The sequence below is a fragment of the Panulirus ornatus genome, chromosome 3 (genome assembly GCF_036320965.1).
Source record: "Panulirus ornatus isolate Po-2019 chromosome 3, ASM3632096v1, whole genome shotgun sequence".
Taxonomy (NCBI): domain Eukaryota; kingdom Metazoa; phylum Arthropoda; class Malacostraca; order Decapoda; family Palinuridae; genus Panulirus; species Panulirus ornatus.
The window spans coordinates 71,546,232-71,561,823 of NC_092226.1; the positions used below are offsets into that span (position 1 = coordinate 71,546,232).

A 15,592-nucleotide genomic window follows, 5' to 3' on the forward strand; every position below is an offset into this window, starting at 1 on the left:
ATACTACATGCAGAGTTGCCAACTCAAAATTTCAGATGGGTTCACTCCCGAAAAGCGCTAAACTTGCTAAAATGACAGCGAACAAAGAAAAAAGGCTCTACGAATTATTTTTTTGCTCTATGATGTGCCAAATTATCTATAACAGGTGGGATTGACTGCTCTAACCCTAAAACACACCATTATTCCAGATATGTTAATTCCCAATGAGCAATCTCTTCGTCCTCTGTGTCCTGGGGTTGTAGGTGGTGGTCTATGTGAGGGGTCCTGGTTGCTGTTTCGATGACTCGTCTGCCTTACTTTTAGTAACCCAAATGTTTTTCAATACTTCCATAGGCAGTCTGTAATCATGACAGCAGTGCCCATTTATTCTCAGTCCGTACCTGATAGTTAATATTGCATTTCAGCTTTTGATCAGAGTGTTCATATGACTAAAGATACGCTCTACATCAGCGCTGGAGTGAGGCAATGTCAGCACAATCAAAGCCAACTCAGGGAGGTCACTGACGGGATTTTCTCCTGTTGCATCCCTGTACGAGACTATTTCAGCCCAGAGTGCTATGGTGTCAGTGTTCTGTTTCCACAATACATGATGAGGAGCTTCCTCCACTGGAACTCATGCGTGTGAGAATCTCTTCGTTTTTTTATTAAACATCTTTGCTATTTCCAGTGTTCCAGGCTATATGGGTTGCAGGCATTCACTGGCACCCTGTGATGACATTGACTGTCATAACTGGACATTATCTGGCAAACGTTACGAAGCTGTTTCACCAACTACACTACAATCTTCCTCGAGCATCCTTTTCATAAGGAAACTTACATTGTGCCATCTTTTCAAACTTAAGTACGAATTTGGGTCTAAGTAGTTCTCTACTGACTCTCCTTCCTTTAATTTGCTGCATATGAAGAAAAGAAAAGGCGCCGAAAAACGCGCTAAATACGAAATTTAGGCGCTAATCTTTTTATAAAAAGCGCTAGATCTAGCACTAAAAGGATAAGTTGGCAACTCTGTTTACGTCACGTGATGCACACCATCCTCCCAATGTGCCAGCTGATGTTATTATATACTATATTTGTCCCACCAGCTCACCTATTTGTTGCAACTGCTTCTGTCAAAGACCGAAGACTACATAAGTTATAAAGCATTGTAATAAATATACCTAGTAGGTCGATTAAGTATATGTTTACGTGTGTATTGCTATACGGATAGCGGGTCGATAAGTTCGTAAATTCCTTGAGTATACAATAGACGTAAATTATTTATCTGCATGTGGTTATCTAATTATGTTACCAGGATAATGGTTTTTTTTAATTCATTTGCATGTGGTTATCTAATTATGTTACCAGGATAATGGTTTCATAATCTACTTTTCAGTTTCATATCAACTCCTCTGGTCGAATTGACATCAGTTCTATCTAGCAAAAAGTGTTTTTAGACGTTACTTCCTGAGTCTTGCACAACATTCTCCACAGAGGATTCTGTCATATAATTATAAGGAATTTAAATATGATCTAGTGCCTCTATGACCCTCTAAATCATTTTGGATGTTTCTCCATCCTCGTAACTCATTCTACCTTCTTGCGGCATTTATTTTGAAACTTATGGTAGCCTCAATTCCGCTTACTGAGACAACCAAGTCGCAACTACGTTAAACAAATCTTACTGAAAGTATATAGTAAAGACGAACTGGAAAACAGTTTTGCCGGGAAGGTATTGTTGCCTTTCCCAATGTTCCATCTGCATTGAGCATTTCTCATCATCTCTAACTGTACTTTTTTGGTTTAATTTTCAACAAATGTCAAGTTTCATGGCAGATTGTTGCATAATAAGCTTCACACTTCACAAAATCAATATTTTCCCTTCCCTAGCGATGGATTAAGCACGGGGGGGAAACACGTCCACACAAAAGGGCCACTTGGGTGATAAAATTGGGTAAATAAATTATAGTAGATCTGAGAGAGAGAGAGAGAGAGAGAGAGAGAGAGAGAGAGAGAGAGAGAGAGAGAGAGAGAGAGAGAGAGAGAGAGAGGTTCAGCAACATTGCAGCGTACATAAAGATATGACAGGTGTGCTGCCAGGAAATTTAAGGAGATGAAAGGTTTTGGATTAAACTCTAATGAAGAGGTGATGGATGTGCCATCCCACTTGAGTTAGTACTCCATACTACGATTAATATGAAATAGCTGCTTGTAAATACAATACCTATACAACAACCCCAACTCTTGGGAAGCAGACTGCAACTTTGTTAATGTGGGGTTTCCTGGAGAGCGTGGAGGTTACAGTTATGCCATATTTTTTCGAGGTTGAATTGTGGCATTCTCAAACTGAATAAAGGAAACGATTGACTTTCGAGATATAGGAAGAAAATGCATTCTAGCTATATCAAATAAGTTACTGCTTCCCCGACCTGACATGCTGCACAAGTTCAAACCGAGAGGACATACTTTTACAAGAACAAGTATTAGATGAAGGTGAGGATGGAAAACGAGTAATGTAAATTTGAATCATCAGCATCAAAGTGCTTTGAATTACGAGAGATCGATAATGAGAGAAAAGTAGTGGATAGGGCTCTAGAAACCTGAGGAACACCACTAATGACAAAAATAAGAAGTGTAAGTTGTTCCACAAAACTACTATGACAATGGAACTACCAGAACTATGCATAATGGAATAAAGATCAGAAAAAGCAAGGGAAGGTAGTTTAGAAAGCAGAGACTACGTTACACCCTATCAAATGCTTTGGAGGCGCTGATGGATATGATGTAAGCTCTGCATTCACCCCTGCTAGGCTTTATTGACTCGTATTGTGCTGAACACAAACCAAAGGTTCCCTCGGCTGGGATCGAAACATACATCTCATTTCCTTCAAAAATCTTCTCCTTTAAGTCATGGTTTGATCTGCTCTGTCGCATCTACGAAGCTGACTCGGCCAAGAAACTCCTATTCTCTAAAAACCAACCTATCTTTCCAACTCTTGTCACTCAATCTTCTCGGTTCTTTGCCTGTTACCCCCATCTTTATCTGTTCCCCTAATCTAACTGCCGCAATCTAAAACCATCCTCTGCCTTACTTTCACCCATCATTCTGTCTTTGTTCACTGAATACGACCATCCTATTTCATGCCTTACCCTAACCACTGTTTCCTCCAAGATATATTAAGCCTTGTTCTCTCATCATGATTTTCTCAATCTGTCGCATTTACCATAATTTGTCACTTTGCTTTTGACCTTTAATCATCCTTTACTCTTGTATTTTGTCTTCTTCCTTTGTTTTATTAATTTCTCGTAAATATGCCCACTTTTAACGTCCATTATGTTAACTTCCTTCACCATCTGTAAACTACTGGCCTCGTGCTGCTTTCTATCCTTCCTGGGACGAGATCTGGGGATTCCCCGATTCCTAGCATGAAATACTTTAAAATTTGGGGATTCCCCGTATTCTGGCTCAAGATCTGGGGATTCCCCGTATCCTGGCACGAGATCTGAGGATTCCCCACTTCGTAGCACGAGATCTGGGGATTCCCCGTATCCTGGCACGAGATCTGGGGATTCCCCGCTTCCTAGCACGAGATCTGGGGATTCCCCGCTTCCTAGCATGAAATACTTTAAAATGTGGGAATTCCCCGTATTCTGGCACAAGATCTGGGGATTCCCCGTATCCTGGCTCAAGATCTGGGGATTCCCCGTATCCTGGCACGAAATCTGGGGATTACCCGCTTCCTAGCACGCGATCTGGGGATTCCCCGCTTCCTAGCACGAGATCTGGGGATTCCCCGCTTCCTAGCACGAGATCTGGGGATTCCCCGCTTCCTAGCACGAGATCTGGGGATTCCCCGCTTCCTAGCATGAAACACTTTAAGATTTGGGGATTCCCCGTATTCTGGCACGAGATCTGGGGATTCCCCGCTTCCTAGAATGAAATACTTTAAGATTTGGGGATTCCCCGTATTCTGGCACGAGATCTGGGGATTCCCCCGTATCCTTGCACGAAATCTGGGGATTCCCCGTATCCTGGCCGAGATCTGGGGATTCCCTGCTTCCTAACACGAGATCTGGGGATTCCCCGCTTCCCAGCACGAGATCTGAGGATTCCCCGCTTCCTAGATCGAGATCTGGGGATTCCCCGTATCCTGGCTCAAGATCTGGGGTTTCCCCGCTTCCTAGCACGAGATCTGGGGATTCCCCGTATCCTGGCACGAGATCTGGAGATTCCCCGTATCCTGGCCGAGATCTGGGGATTCCCCGTATTCTGGCATGAGATCTGGGGATTCCCCGCTTCCTAGCACGAGATCTGGGGATTCCCCGTATCCTGGCACGAGATCTGGGGATTCCCCGTATTTTGGCTAAAGATCTGGGGATTCCCCGTATCCTGGCACGAGATCTGGGGATTCCCCGTATTCTAGCTCGAGATCTGGGGATTCCCCGCATTCTGGCTAAAGATCTGGGGATTCCCCGCTTCCTAGCATGAAATACTTTAAAATTTGGGGATTCCCCGTATTCTGGCTCGAGATCTGGGGATGCCCCGTATCCTGGAACGAGATCTGGGGATTCCCCGCTTCCTAGCACGAGATCTGGGGATTCCCCGTATCCTGGCACAAGATCTGGGGATTCCCCGTATTCTGGCTAAAGATCTGGGGATTACCCGTATCCTGGGACGAGATCTATGGATTCCCCGCATTCTGGCTCATGATCTGGGGATTCCCCGTATCCTGGCACGAGATCTATGGATTCCCCGTATTCTGGCTCATGATCTGGGGATTCCCCGTATCCTGGCACGAGATCGGGGGATTCCCCGTATTCTGGCTCAAGATTTGGGGATTCCCCGCATTCTGGCTCAAGATCTGGGGATTCCCCGCTTCCTAGCATGAAATACTGTAAAATTTGGGGATTCCCCGTATTCTGGCTCGACATCTGGGGATTCCCCGTATCCTGGCACGAAATCTGGGGATTCCCCACTTCTTAACACGAGATCTGGGGATTCCCCGTATTCTGGCTCAAGATTTGGGGATTCCCCGCATTCTGGCTCAAGATCTGGGGATTCCCCGCTTCCTAGCATGAAATACTTTAAAATTTGGGGATTCCCCGTATTCTGGCTCGACATCTGGGGATTCCCCGTATCCTAGCACGAAATCTGGGGATTCCCCGTATTCTGGCCGAGATCGGGGGATTCCCCGCTTCCTAACACGAGAACTGGGGATTCCCCGCTTCCTAGCACGAGATCTGGGGATTCCCCGCTTCCTAACACGAGATCTGGGGATTCCCCGCTTCCTAACACGAGATCTGGGGATTCCCCGCTTCCTAGCACGAGATCTGGGGATTCCCCGCTTCCTACCAAGAAATCTGGGGATTCCCCGTATCCTAGCACGAGATCTGGGGATTCCCCGAATTCTGGCTAAAGATCTGGGGATTCCCCGTATCCAGGGACGAGATCTGGGGATTAACCGTATTCTGGCTCGAGATCTGGGGATTCCCCGCATTCTGGCTAAAGATCTGGGGATTCCCCGTATCCTGGCATGAGATCTGGGGATTCCCCGTATTCTGGCTCGAGATCTGGGGATTCCCCGTATTCTGGCTCGAGATCTGGGGATTCCCCGTATCCTGGGACGAGATCTGGGGATTCCCCACTCCCTAGCATGAAATACTTTAAAATTTGGGAATTCCCCGTATTCTAGCTCGAGATCTGGGGATTCCCCGTAATCTAGCTCGAGATCTGGGGATTCCCCGTATCCTGGCAAGAGATCTGGGGATTTCCCGCTTCCTAGCATGAAATACTTTAAAATTTGGGGATTCCCCGTATTCTGGCTCAAGATCTGGGGATTCCCCGGATCCGGGCTCGAGATCTGGGGATTCCCCGCTTCCTAGCACGATATCTGGGGATTCCCCGTATCCTGGCACGAGATCTGGGGATTCCCCGCTTCCTAGCACGAGATCTGGGGATTCCCCGCTTCCTAGCATGAAAGACTTTAAAATTTGGGGATTCCCCGTATTCTGGCTCGAGATCTGGGGATTCCCCGTATCCTGGCACGAGATCTGGGAATTCCCCGCTTCCTAGCACGAGATCTGGGGATTCCCCGCTTCCTGGCACGAGATCTGGGGATTCCCTGCTTCCTGGCACGAGATCTGGGGATTCCCCGCTTCCTAGCATGAAATACTTTAAAATTTGGGGATTCCCCGTATTCTGGCTCAAGATCTGGGGATTCCCGTATCTGGCTCGAGATCTGGGATTCCCCAGCATCCTAGCACGAGATCTGGGGATTCCCCGTATCCTGGGACGAGATCTGGGGATTCCCCGTATTCTGGCTCGAGATCTGGGGATTCCCCGTATTCTGGCTAAAGATCTGGGGATTCCCCGTATCCTGCGAGATCTGGGGATTCCCCGCTTCCTAGCATGAAATACTTTAAAATTTGGGGATTCCCCGTATTCTGGCTCGAGATCTGTGGATTCCCCGTATTCTGGCTAAAGATCTGGGGATTCCCCGTATCCTGGGACGAGATCTGGGGATTCCCCGTATTCTGGCACGAGATCTAGGGATTACCAGTATCCTGGGACGAGATCTGGGGTTTCCCCGTATTATGGCTCGAGATCTGAGGATTCCCCGTATTCTGGCTAAAGATCTGGGGATTCCCCATATCCTGGGACGAGATCTGGGGATTCCCCGTATTCTGGCTAAGGATCTGGGGATTCCCAGTATCCTGGGACGAGATCTGGGGATTCCCCGTTTTATGGCTCGAGATCTGGGGATTCCTCGTATTCTGGCTAAAGATCTGGGGATTTCCCGTATCCTGGGACGAGATCTGGGGATTACCCGTATTCTGGCTAAAGATCTGGGGATTCCCAGCATTCTGGCTCAAGATCTGGGGATTCCCCGTATCCTGGCCGAGATCTGGGGATTCCCCCTATCCTGGCACGAAATCTGGGGATTCCCCGTATCCTGGCACGAGATCTGGGGATTCCCCGCTTCATAGCACGAGATCTGGGGATTCCCCCCTCCCTAGCATAAAATACTTTAAAATTAGAGAATTCCCCGTATTCTAGCTCAAGATCTGGGTATTCCCCGTATCCTGGCACAAGATCTGGGGGTTTCCCGCTTCCTAACACGAGATCTGGGGATTCCCCGTACCCTGGCCGAGATCTGGGGATTCCCCGTATCCTGGCACGAGATCTGGGGATTCCCCGCTTCCTAACACGAGATCTGGGGATTCCCCGCTTCCTAGCACGAGATCTAGGGATTCCCCGCTTCCTAGCACGAGATCTGGGGATTCCCCGCTCCGTAACATGAAATACTTTAAAATTTGGGAACTCCCCGTATTCTGGCTCAAGATCTGGGGATTCCCCGTAATCTGGCTCAAGATCTGGGGATTCCCCGTATCCTGGCTCAAGATCTGGGGATTCCCCGTATCCTGGCTCAAGATCTGGGGATTCCCCGTATTCTGGGACGAGATCTGGGGATTTCCCGTATTCTGGCTCGAGATCTGGGGATTCCCCATATTCTGGCTAAAGATCTGGGGATTTCCCGTATCCTGGGACGAGATCTGGGGATTCCCAGCTTCCTAGCACGAGATCTGGGGATTCCCCGCATCCTAGCATGAAATACTTTAAATTTGGGGATTCCCCGCATTCTGGCTCAAGATCTGTGGATTCCCCGTATCCTGGCACGAGTAGGTCATGTCCATGCTGTATGTATGTGAGGTATAGGCCCAACACTAATATGTAAAACATAAGGTGAATGTGTTGGAAATGAAATGTTTGAGGACAATATATGGTATGAGAAAGCTGGATAGGGTGTGCTAAAATATTTTGGACATGGAAAGGATAAGCGAGGAAAGAATGATGTCAAAAGTGGAAAAAGTACAAGGGGGAAACCAAGGAAGAGGAGGATGGATGGAATGAAAGAGGCTTTGAAGGCCCAGGTCTGAACATGCAAGAGAAGGAGAGGCATGCAAAGGATAAAGTGAACTGGAGCAGTATGGTTTACAAAGCAGTTGTGGGAAACCCCATGAAGGTCTGTGGGGCTTAACTATAGATAAGGGTTCTGATCTTTGGGCATTATACAGGAAAGTTAAAAAGTTGATGTGAATGAATGAAACCATTCCTACCAACATGAGAATGGCAGATGAGTGAAAAAAATCTTGCATTCTTTTTCTGGGTGTAAATGATCACATTTATGACAAGTTCAACTAAAATATCTTTTTATTTTATGTACAGAAAAATCAAATTACTGACCTTAGGGATACGGAACATATAAATGATGTTAAACCTGTGTTATGAATATGAATAAAGGTACAAAGAGGAATGATTTCTGTATGAAGATATCGAGCATATTTGAGTAGCCCTTGATTAATGGATGTCACTTCTGTGTATGCTGCCAACTACACAAGCATAAAAAGACCTTACCTAATGCCATCATGATCCTACAAGCCCATTGCTTCACAAACTTGTCCAAATTTTGTAATACAAATTGATACAGTAGTTCCAAAGCTAACAGGCACCATTCAGAGAGCAGTCAACTCATAATCCTTTTTAACCTTAATCATTCATCGCAGAAAAAAAAATCTAAAATCATCTTAAAGAAATTAAACATCAAGACAAGGCATACAAAATATATACAGCATTAACAAAACAATCAGAGAGTCTACGTACACTTGCATTACAGTGGAATGAGGTATCTAAATATATAACTACTAAGACTTATTACAATATGATATTCAGTGCTGTTGATGAATTATCAAAGTTTTGTTTTAGCACAGAACTGAAAATACAACACTAGAAGTATTCTTCACTACTTACTATAAAAACCATTGCTAGCCAAACCCAACTAGGAACTTTTCAATTTTATCTCCCTAATGTTTGTACCACCTTTATTATCATACTCATAAAAGGAATGAATAAATAACGAAGAATTTTTTTATTTTTCAAGAAGGCCATAACCACATTTCAGTATATACAATAATATACATTCACACAGTAACCTTCATAATCAGTATTAAGCACAGCTTGGGTTGTAGCTTAATAGCTTTTATCTCTAAAACTGGTCTGAGCTGTGCTTTCACATCAGAGCTAGAATTAAAGTACACTGGCCTTGAGCAATAGCCATTACTGACTGTGCTGCATATACTCAGTTTCCTAGTAACAGAGACACTGAGAGGGAAAAAATATTTCCTACTCCTCTGAGTATTTGCAATAAGTAATACAGTCTACAACAATGAGAATACAATCCTCCAATTTATTCTTACAATAAACAGGTACAGGCCATCAGTGCTGTCAGTCTTATGACAAATGCAGCTTTTCTAGTTTTTACATGCCTGAATCACTGAAAACCAAAGCAAAACTTTGGCAATAAGGAAACAAAGCAGGGAATCTCACAGAATCATAACTTATGCTATGGGTGTCACTTTATCCATGTGAGGAAGACATGATACTTTAAATTCAAATAATGCTTAATTTAAGCAATGCGAAAACAACCACTTCCTTTCAAGCTTAAGACAGCATTTACAGAAAACATGAAATACTGATAAAGCACTTTTTCTGAAAGTGATTTGGCATCAATTAATGTTATGCATGAAATTTTTTTATAAACATACGATAAAAACTGACTCGCAAATAAATCAGATGAAATTATTTGGATTATTATTTTCAGCACCAAATTTTTTTTATTTAAGTGAAATATGTTCAAGTACCACTGTTTACATTCGACTTCTCAGAAGTTTTCACCATTCAATGGAATCCATTATTTCCAAGACTAATATCCACATGCAGTATTGTCATTTCATCAGTATCAATTTCTGCATGAGGAATAAAGTTTTGCCTTTCACACACACAAACATGCACACACACACAGAAAGACCCCAGCTTTCTATGGTATACTTATTATCCACTTTTGAAGAAGACAGAACATTAATTTAATGCTTCAAGTAATTTTCATGATAGATTTTGCATTGGTGACTGTCACCTGAGGCCATAAATTGAACAGCCTCCCTAGTTGTTGCACTGTAAGCCTCATAGGGACTCCAGCACCAAGGTTTACAAAAGCATAAACATTTTCTAGCTGCAGAGGAGGTTGTGGTACACGGTAAAAACTAAAACTCTCGTCTTCATTTTCACTAGCATTACTTCTTGCAGTTGGCTGTGGTTTGGATGTTGACTTCACAGCTACAGAACGCTTTACTGGCGATGACACTGATTTTCTAGCTGTATTTTTATATCTAGGTACAGGAACAACTGGCACTCCTGTACTAATCTTCTGGTTACTTAACTCTCCACTTGGAGTTGGGTTGCTCTTACAGGAAGCAGGCACAGTTACAATTGCAGCATTTTTTGTCTCTCCAGAGCTATAACTGGTGGATGGACTGTGCACAGATGATAAAGCTTCATCCATAAGGTTTGTAATACTACACTCTAGATGGGAATGAAGAAAGGCATGATGTGTATGCATTTCTTGAATTGTTTCACCAACATCACCACAATAATTGCACTTAAATGGCTGTTTAATCGGAGGTCGTGCTGGAGATCCTAAAGTCAATTTGGAGAATGTAAATTCATTAGCTTCTGGATGGTGGCGGCGAATATGTTGACGGATGGACTGCAAATTCTTTACCACATGTCCACACACATCACACCTGTTGAAAGCAAAACCATTAAGTATTAATCAACAGCAATCAATTTTGCAAATCATGTTTCAAGACACCAAATGGCTTAAAAGAAAAGAATGAAGGAGGTGGAATGGGGGTGAGACCACAGAGGTAATTATTTGGAGAGTACATTTAGTACCCTTGTCATGTGCCTTTCCCAATCAAAACCATTTAGTGCAAACAACACCATCCCAAACAGTTCCATTATTCATCATACAGTTCTAAGCCAGATTTTAGCCTCAGATATGTAAAAATGTATTTTTTTTTTTTTTGTTTGAAAAATAGGTATTCTATAGGAATTACTTTTCTTGAAACTGCAACACAAAAGGACTAGGTAACAATTTTGTCAAGAAGGAAGTTTAGTAGGCATTATTAAGTCTATAACTTCTTACACTAATCATTACAAAGGAAATCTTTATCTGCTTATCTTGTGATTTCCAGTGGCAAGAAATGCAAAAGTTCAGATAGAACTATACAACAAAGTTGCCAGCCTCTATACTTCAAGTACCTCTCTTTGGCTCAAAGTGCCCATCTGTACCCTAAATGCCTACCTCTGTAACTTTGGTGCTCATCCCTCCACCCCAGGTGTCTGCCCTTGTGTCTCTGGCTCCCACCCTTGTGACCAGGAGGAGGTATCCCTGTGTCTTAAATATATGCCTCTGCCCTAGATACCCACTCACGTGCTGCAAGTGCCTGGCCCTATGCTTCAGGGGCCAACCACTGAACCTCAGGCACTGTCCGAGCCCTGGATGCCCATCATTGTGACTTGAGTGCATGAAACTGTCTCAGAAGACCAAACCTGCATCTGCTCCTTTGCCTTTAGCATCCAGCCATACTTTTGGTGTCTACATCTGTATCTCACATGCCACTCTTGTGCTTTATGTGATTCCCATTTCACTTTAAGTATCCACTCTTGTGCCATGCTTGTTCTCTCCTATTTCAATCAACTCTGACAACTCTGCTGTATCTCCTGAGGCCACAGCTCTCTATACCAGACTCAATTATTTTTCCTTATAATGTCATTTTTTTAGATTCATTATTTTCATCTTAAAACTAATAATCTCTAAACCACATTCCTACACATTAGCCCTACTTTTTGCATCCTCCATAACCAGTACAAATTCTTATGTAGGGTTTACTTCCCTGCTCTACTAGCTTTGTTACCTACTCTTGCTTTCAAATCATCCATCAGTAATACTTGGTCCCTTGCATCAAAACTGATGACAACTCACTCAGTTCCACATAAGACAATTGCATCTTTTCCTCAGTCCTCTCATTTCCAAGTGAATAAGCACTACTGATCACCCACTTCTCCTAATCTATTTTCATTTTTAACCACATTCCCACAACTCCTCCTTCAGTAGCAGTCCTTAACTCTTGCCCTCACACGTACTTGTGATTTTGCCCCCAGACATTCTTAATTAAACTATTCTTCCACCTTACCATTCAATTTTTGTTTCACTCAAGGTTAGATCCCCCTTAGTTTTTCTCTTTGAACATACTACCTATCTCTTCCTTCTCATCTTATTCTACAGAGTAATACATTCAAACATCCCAGCCTAAGCCTTTGAGGAAGGTGAGCATACTTCACTTGGCTAATTCAGTTCCAACACATAGAAATCTAAATACAGGAAAGGCAAGTTTTCAGTCCCTCATTCCCATCCCCTTTAGTCACCTTTAGTCATGGGAGGGAGTTGTAAGGGCTGAAAAATAGGATAAATGAGAGTTGGGGTGAGTGAGAATCACACACTTCATAGAGAATAATATGTTTTGGAAGTTGTTAACAGTGTGAAAAGAACACTACAGAATAAATGGGAATACTGGTGAAGAGGCAAACAGGGAAGTCGTAATAAATGGAGAAGAGATAGATACTTTTGTGTGTGTGTGTGTGTGTGTGTGTGTGTGTGTGTGTGTGTATAAATATACTCTTAAAATTATGTATAAACATTAAATGATTCTTCAGTACCTTTGGAGAGAAACTTATGAAAACTTACATCTATTTTTCAATAACTAGTGGAAACACATTAGGCTTCAATCATTCAGGGAAGTAAAAAACTATCTTACAAGATATAATCAAACAAAATAATCCTATACATGTTGCAAAAAAAACTGACAATAAGTAATGTAAGCATTTCAAGCCACAGGATGACTTAAGTGGACCCTGCATCATCAGACAACAAAAAGGGTTAAAAGCACCTCCGGATAAAAGTGTCCATTACCATGGTTAAGCACCCTGATCTAAAATTCTATATTCTCACATCTAGGAAGGTTAAATTTACCATACTCCTTAAACCCAAAGGGTTGGTAAAAATATGAGAAAAAGATCTTTCTCACCACTACCTGTATATTGGGTAACTACATATCTATCACCTGTGCCTTATATATCAAGTCTAATTACTTTTTCTTTTTCAGATTCACATGAAGCCAGTCAGGTCCAGCCAAAGTCTCACCCTGCTGGTGTATTAACTATTGCTGCTGGATGGAGTGTAAGCTGTCTGACAAAAAAACATGTCAGTCATTACGGTCAACTAAGTTCGTACAATTACAAATGAGATATTACATAGGGCTCAAACTTTGATGCAGATGACTAGCTCACTCAAAGACTGTAGGTCTTTACATATTTCTCCCCATAATACAAGCAATCTGGGTAATCAAGAGTGAAGTATCAGAAACACCATTTTGATGCTAATTACTGGTTTTGTTCTTTGAAAATTAGGTTAAAAGCCACTTTCCCTCACTGAGGCTGAAAAGGTGTGCACTCCATTGACATGGACACAAGTCTGCCTACTGTATGCTAGACAAAAAGGGTCTGAAATGAAGATCCACCACCTACAGGAATAATCTGACAGCATGGTTTGTTCATAAAGTTTGTCAGTTACTTACAAGACGAGTTTAGTCAATACAAGTAACTGCAGAGCCAACATACTATCATTTTGCATAGCTTCCACGTAAAGCTGCCAAAAATTTAACCTGGACTAGATTTCAGACCACATGTTTTCACTTACAGTCAGGCATGTAAAACACTTTTCTAATAGTTATGCTATCTAGTAAGGCACTTAATACCAATATTAGTTATATATAAAGAAAAGTAAGAGAATGTATGAAGGTATAATCATTTAGAGGAAGACGTGAGATCTAGTGGTGGATTTCAGGAATAAGGAATTTCAGGGCACACATGAGAACATAATGGATGTAACAAATGAAACAACAAAACCTTTCCATAATGGCATAACCTCTCTCTCATTTGATTTTTTTTTATTTTTTTTTTGAAGGCTCCAGTCACGGACAAAAGTCCACATCAAGGCCAGGCCCTAATTGAAAAAAAGGGTTACCATGAATTTCCTGTAAACAAATCTCTGCAAGTATGATGTATGATCAAAGTGCACCCTGATCTGGTAAAAACAACAAATCAAAAGCTAAAAGTTGGAAGGTATGTAAGGATGCAAGACTGGGTAACACATCTGAACATATGATTTGGATCAATATAATGAATACTCTCATCAAGATTGAATTTCAAATGAGTCTAACATGCTGTAAAAATAATGGATAGTAACTTAAGTTCAAGGCAACCATAAGGATACATCTAGATACAGATGCAGAGTCACTTTTAACCTTTAGAAGATTACATAAATTTGGTGACCTTGATTCTGATCAACATCAGCTATGATTTCACATACCAGGAGTCAAGAGCTACCACGACATTTGTATTTTTATTATTTATTTATTTTGCTTTGTCGCTGTCTCCCGCGTTAGCGAGGAAGCGCAAAGAAACAGATGAAAGAATGGCCCATCCCACCCACATACACATGTATATACATACACGTCCACACACGTAAATATACATACCTATACATCTCAATGCATACATATATATACACAGAGACATATACATATATACACATGTACATAATTCATACTGGCTGCCTTTATTCATTCCCATCGCCATCCCGCCAGACATAAAATAACAACCCCCTCCTCTCTCATGTGTGCGAGGTAGTGCTAGGAAAAGACAACAAAGGCCACATTCATTCACACTCAGTCTCTAGCTGTCATGTAATAATGCACCAAAACCACAGCTCCCTTTCCACATCCAGGCCCCACAGAACTTTTCATGGTTTACCCCAGACGCTTCACATGCCTGGTTCAATCCATTAACAGCATGTCAACCCCAGTATACCACATCGTTCCAATTCACTCTATTCCTTGCATGCTTTTCACCCTCCTGCATGTTCAGACCCCGATCACTCAAAATCTTTTTCACTCCATCTTTCCACCTCCAATTTGGTCTCCCACTTCTCCTCGTTCCCCCACCCCTGACAAATATATCCTCTTGGTCAATCTTTCCTCACTCATTCTCTCCATGTGACCAAACCATTTCAAAACATCTTCTGCTCTCTCAACCACACTCTTTTTATTACCACACATCTCTCCTACCTATTATTACTTACTCAATCAAACCACCTCACACCACATATTGTCCTCAAACATCTCATTTCCAGTACATCCATCCTCCTCCGCACAACTCTATCTATAGCCCATGCCTCGCAACCATATAACATTGTTGGAACCACTATTCCTTCAAACATACCCATTTTTGCTTTTCGAGATAATGTTCTCGACTTCCACACATTCTTCAACGCTCCCAGAATTTTCGCCCCCTCCCCTACCCTATGATTCACTTCCGCTTCCATGGTTGCATCCGCTGCCAAATCCACTCTTAGATATCTAAAACACTTCACTTCCTCCAGTTTTTCTCCATTCAAACTTACATCCCAACTGACTTGTTCCTCAACCCTACTGTACCTAATAACCTTGCTCTTATTCACATTTACTCTCAGCTTTCTTCTTTCACACACTTTACCAAACTCAGTCACTAGCTTCTGCAGTTTCTCACATGAATCAGCCACCAGTGCTGTATCATCAGCAAACAACAACTGACTCACTTCCCAAGCTCTCTCATCCACAA

General features: G+C 42.6%; 1 protein-coding gene across 5 annotated transcripts in view; it reads right to left on the minus strand.

The window, feature by feature from the left end:
- Positions 1-8,159: 8,159 nt before the first annotated feature.
- Positions 8,160-15,592, minus strand: part of LOC139763392 (uncharacterized) — a 228,827-nt gene continuing 221,394 nt past the window's right edge. For all 5 annotated transcript variants that reach the window (XM_071689436.1, XM_071689427.1, XM_071689409.1 and 2 more), the window contains one exon: positions 8,160-10,614. In XM_071689436.1, the coding sequence (XP_071545537.1) occupies positions 9,906-10,614 (709 nt within the window). In that variant the 3' untranslated portion in view covers positions 8,160-9,905. The remainder of the gene's footprint in view (positions 10,615-15,592) is intronic.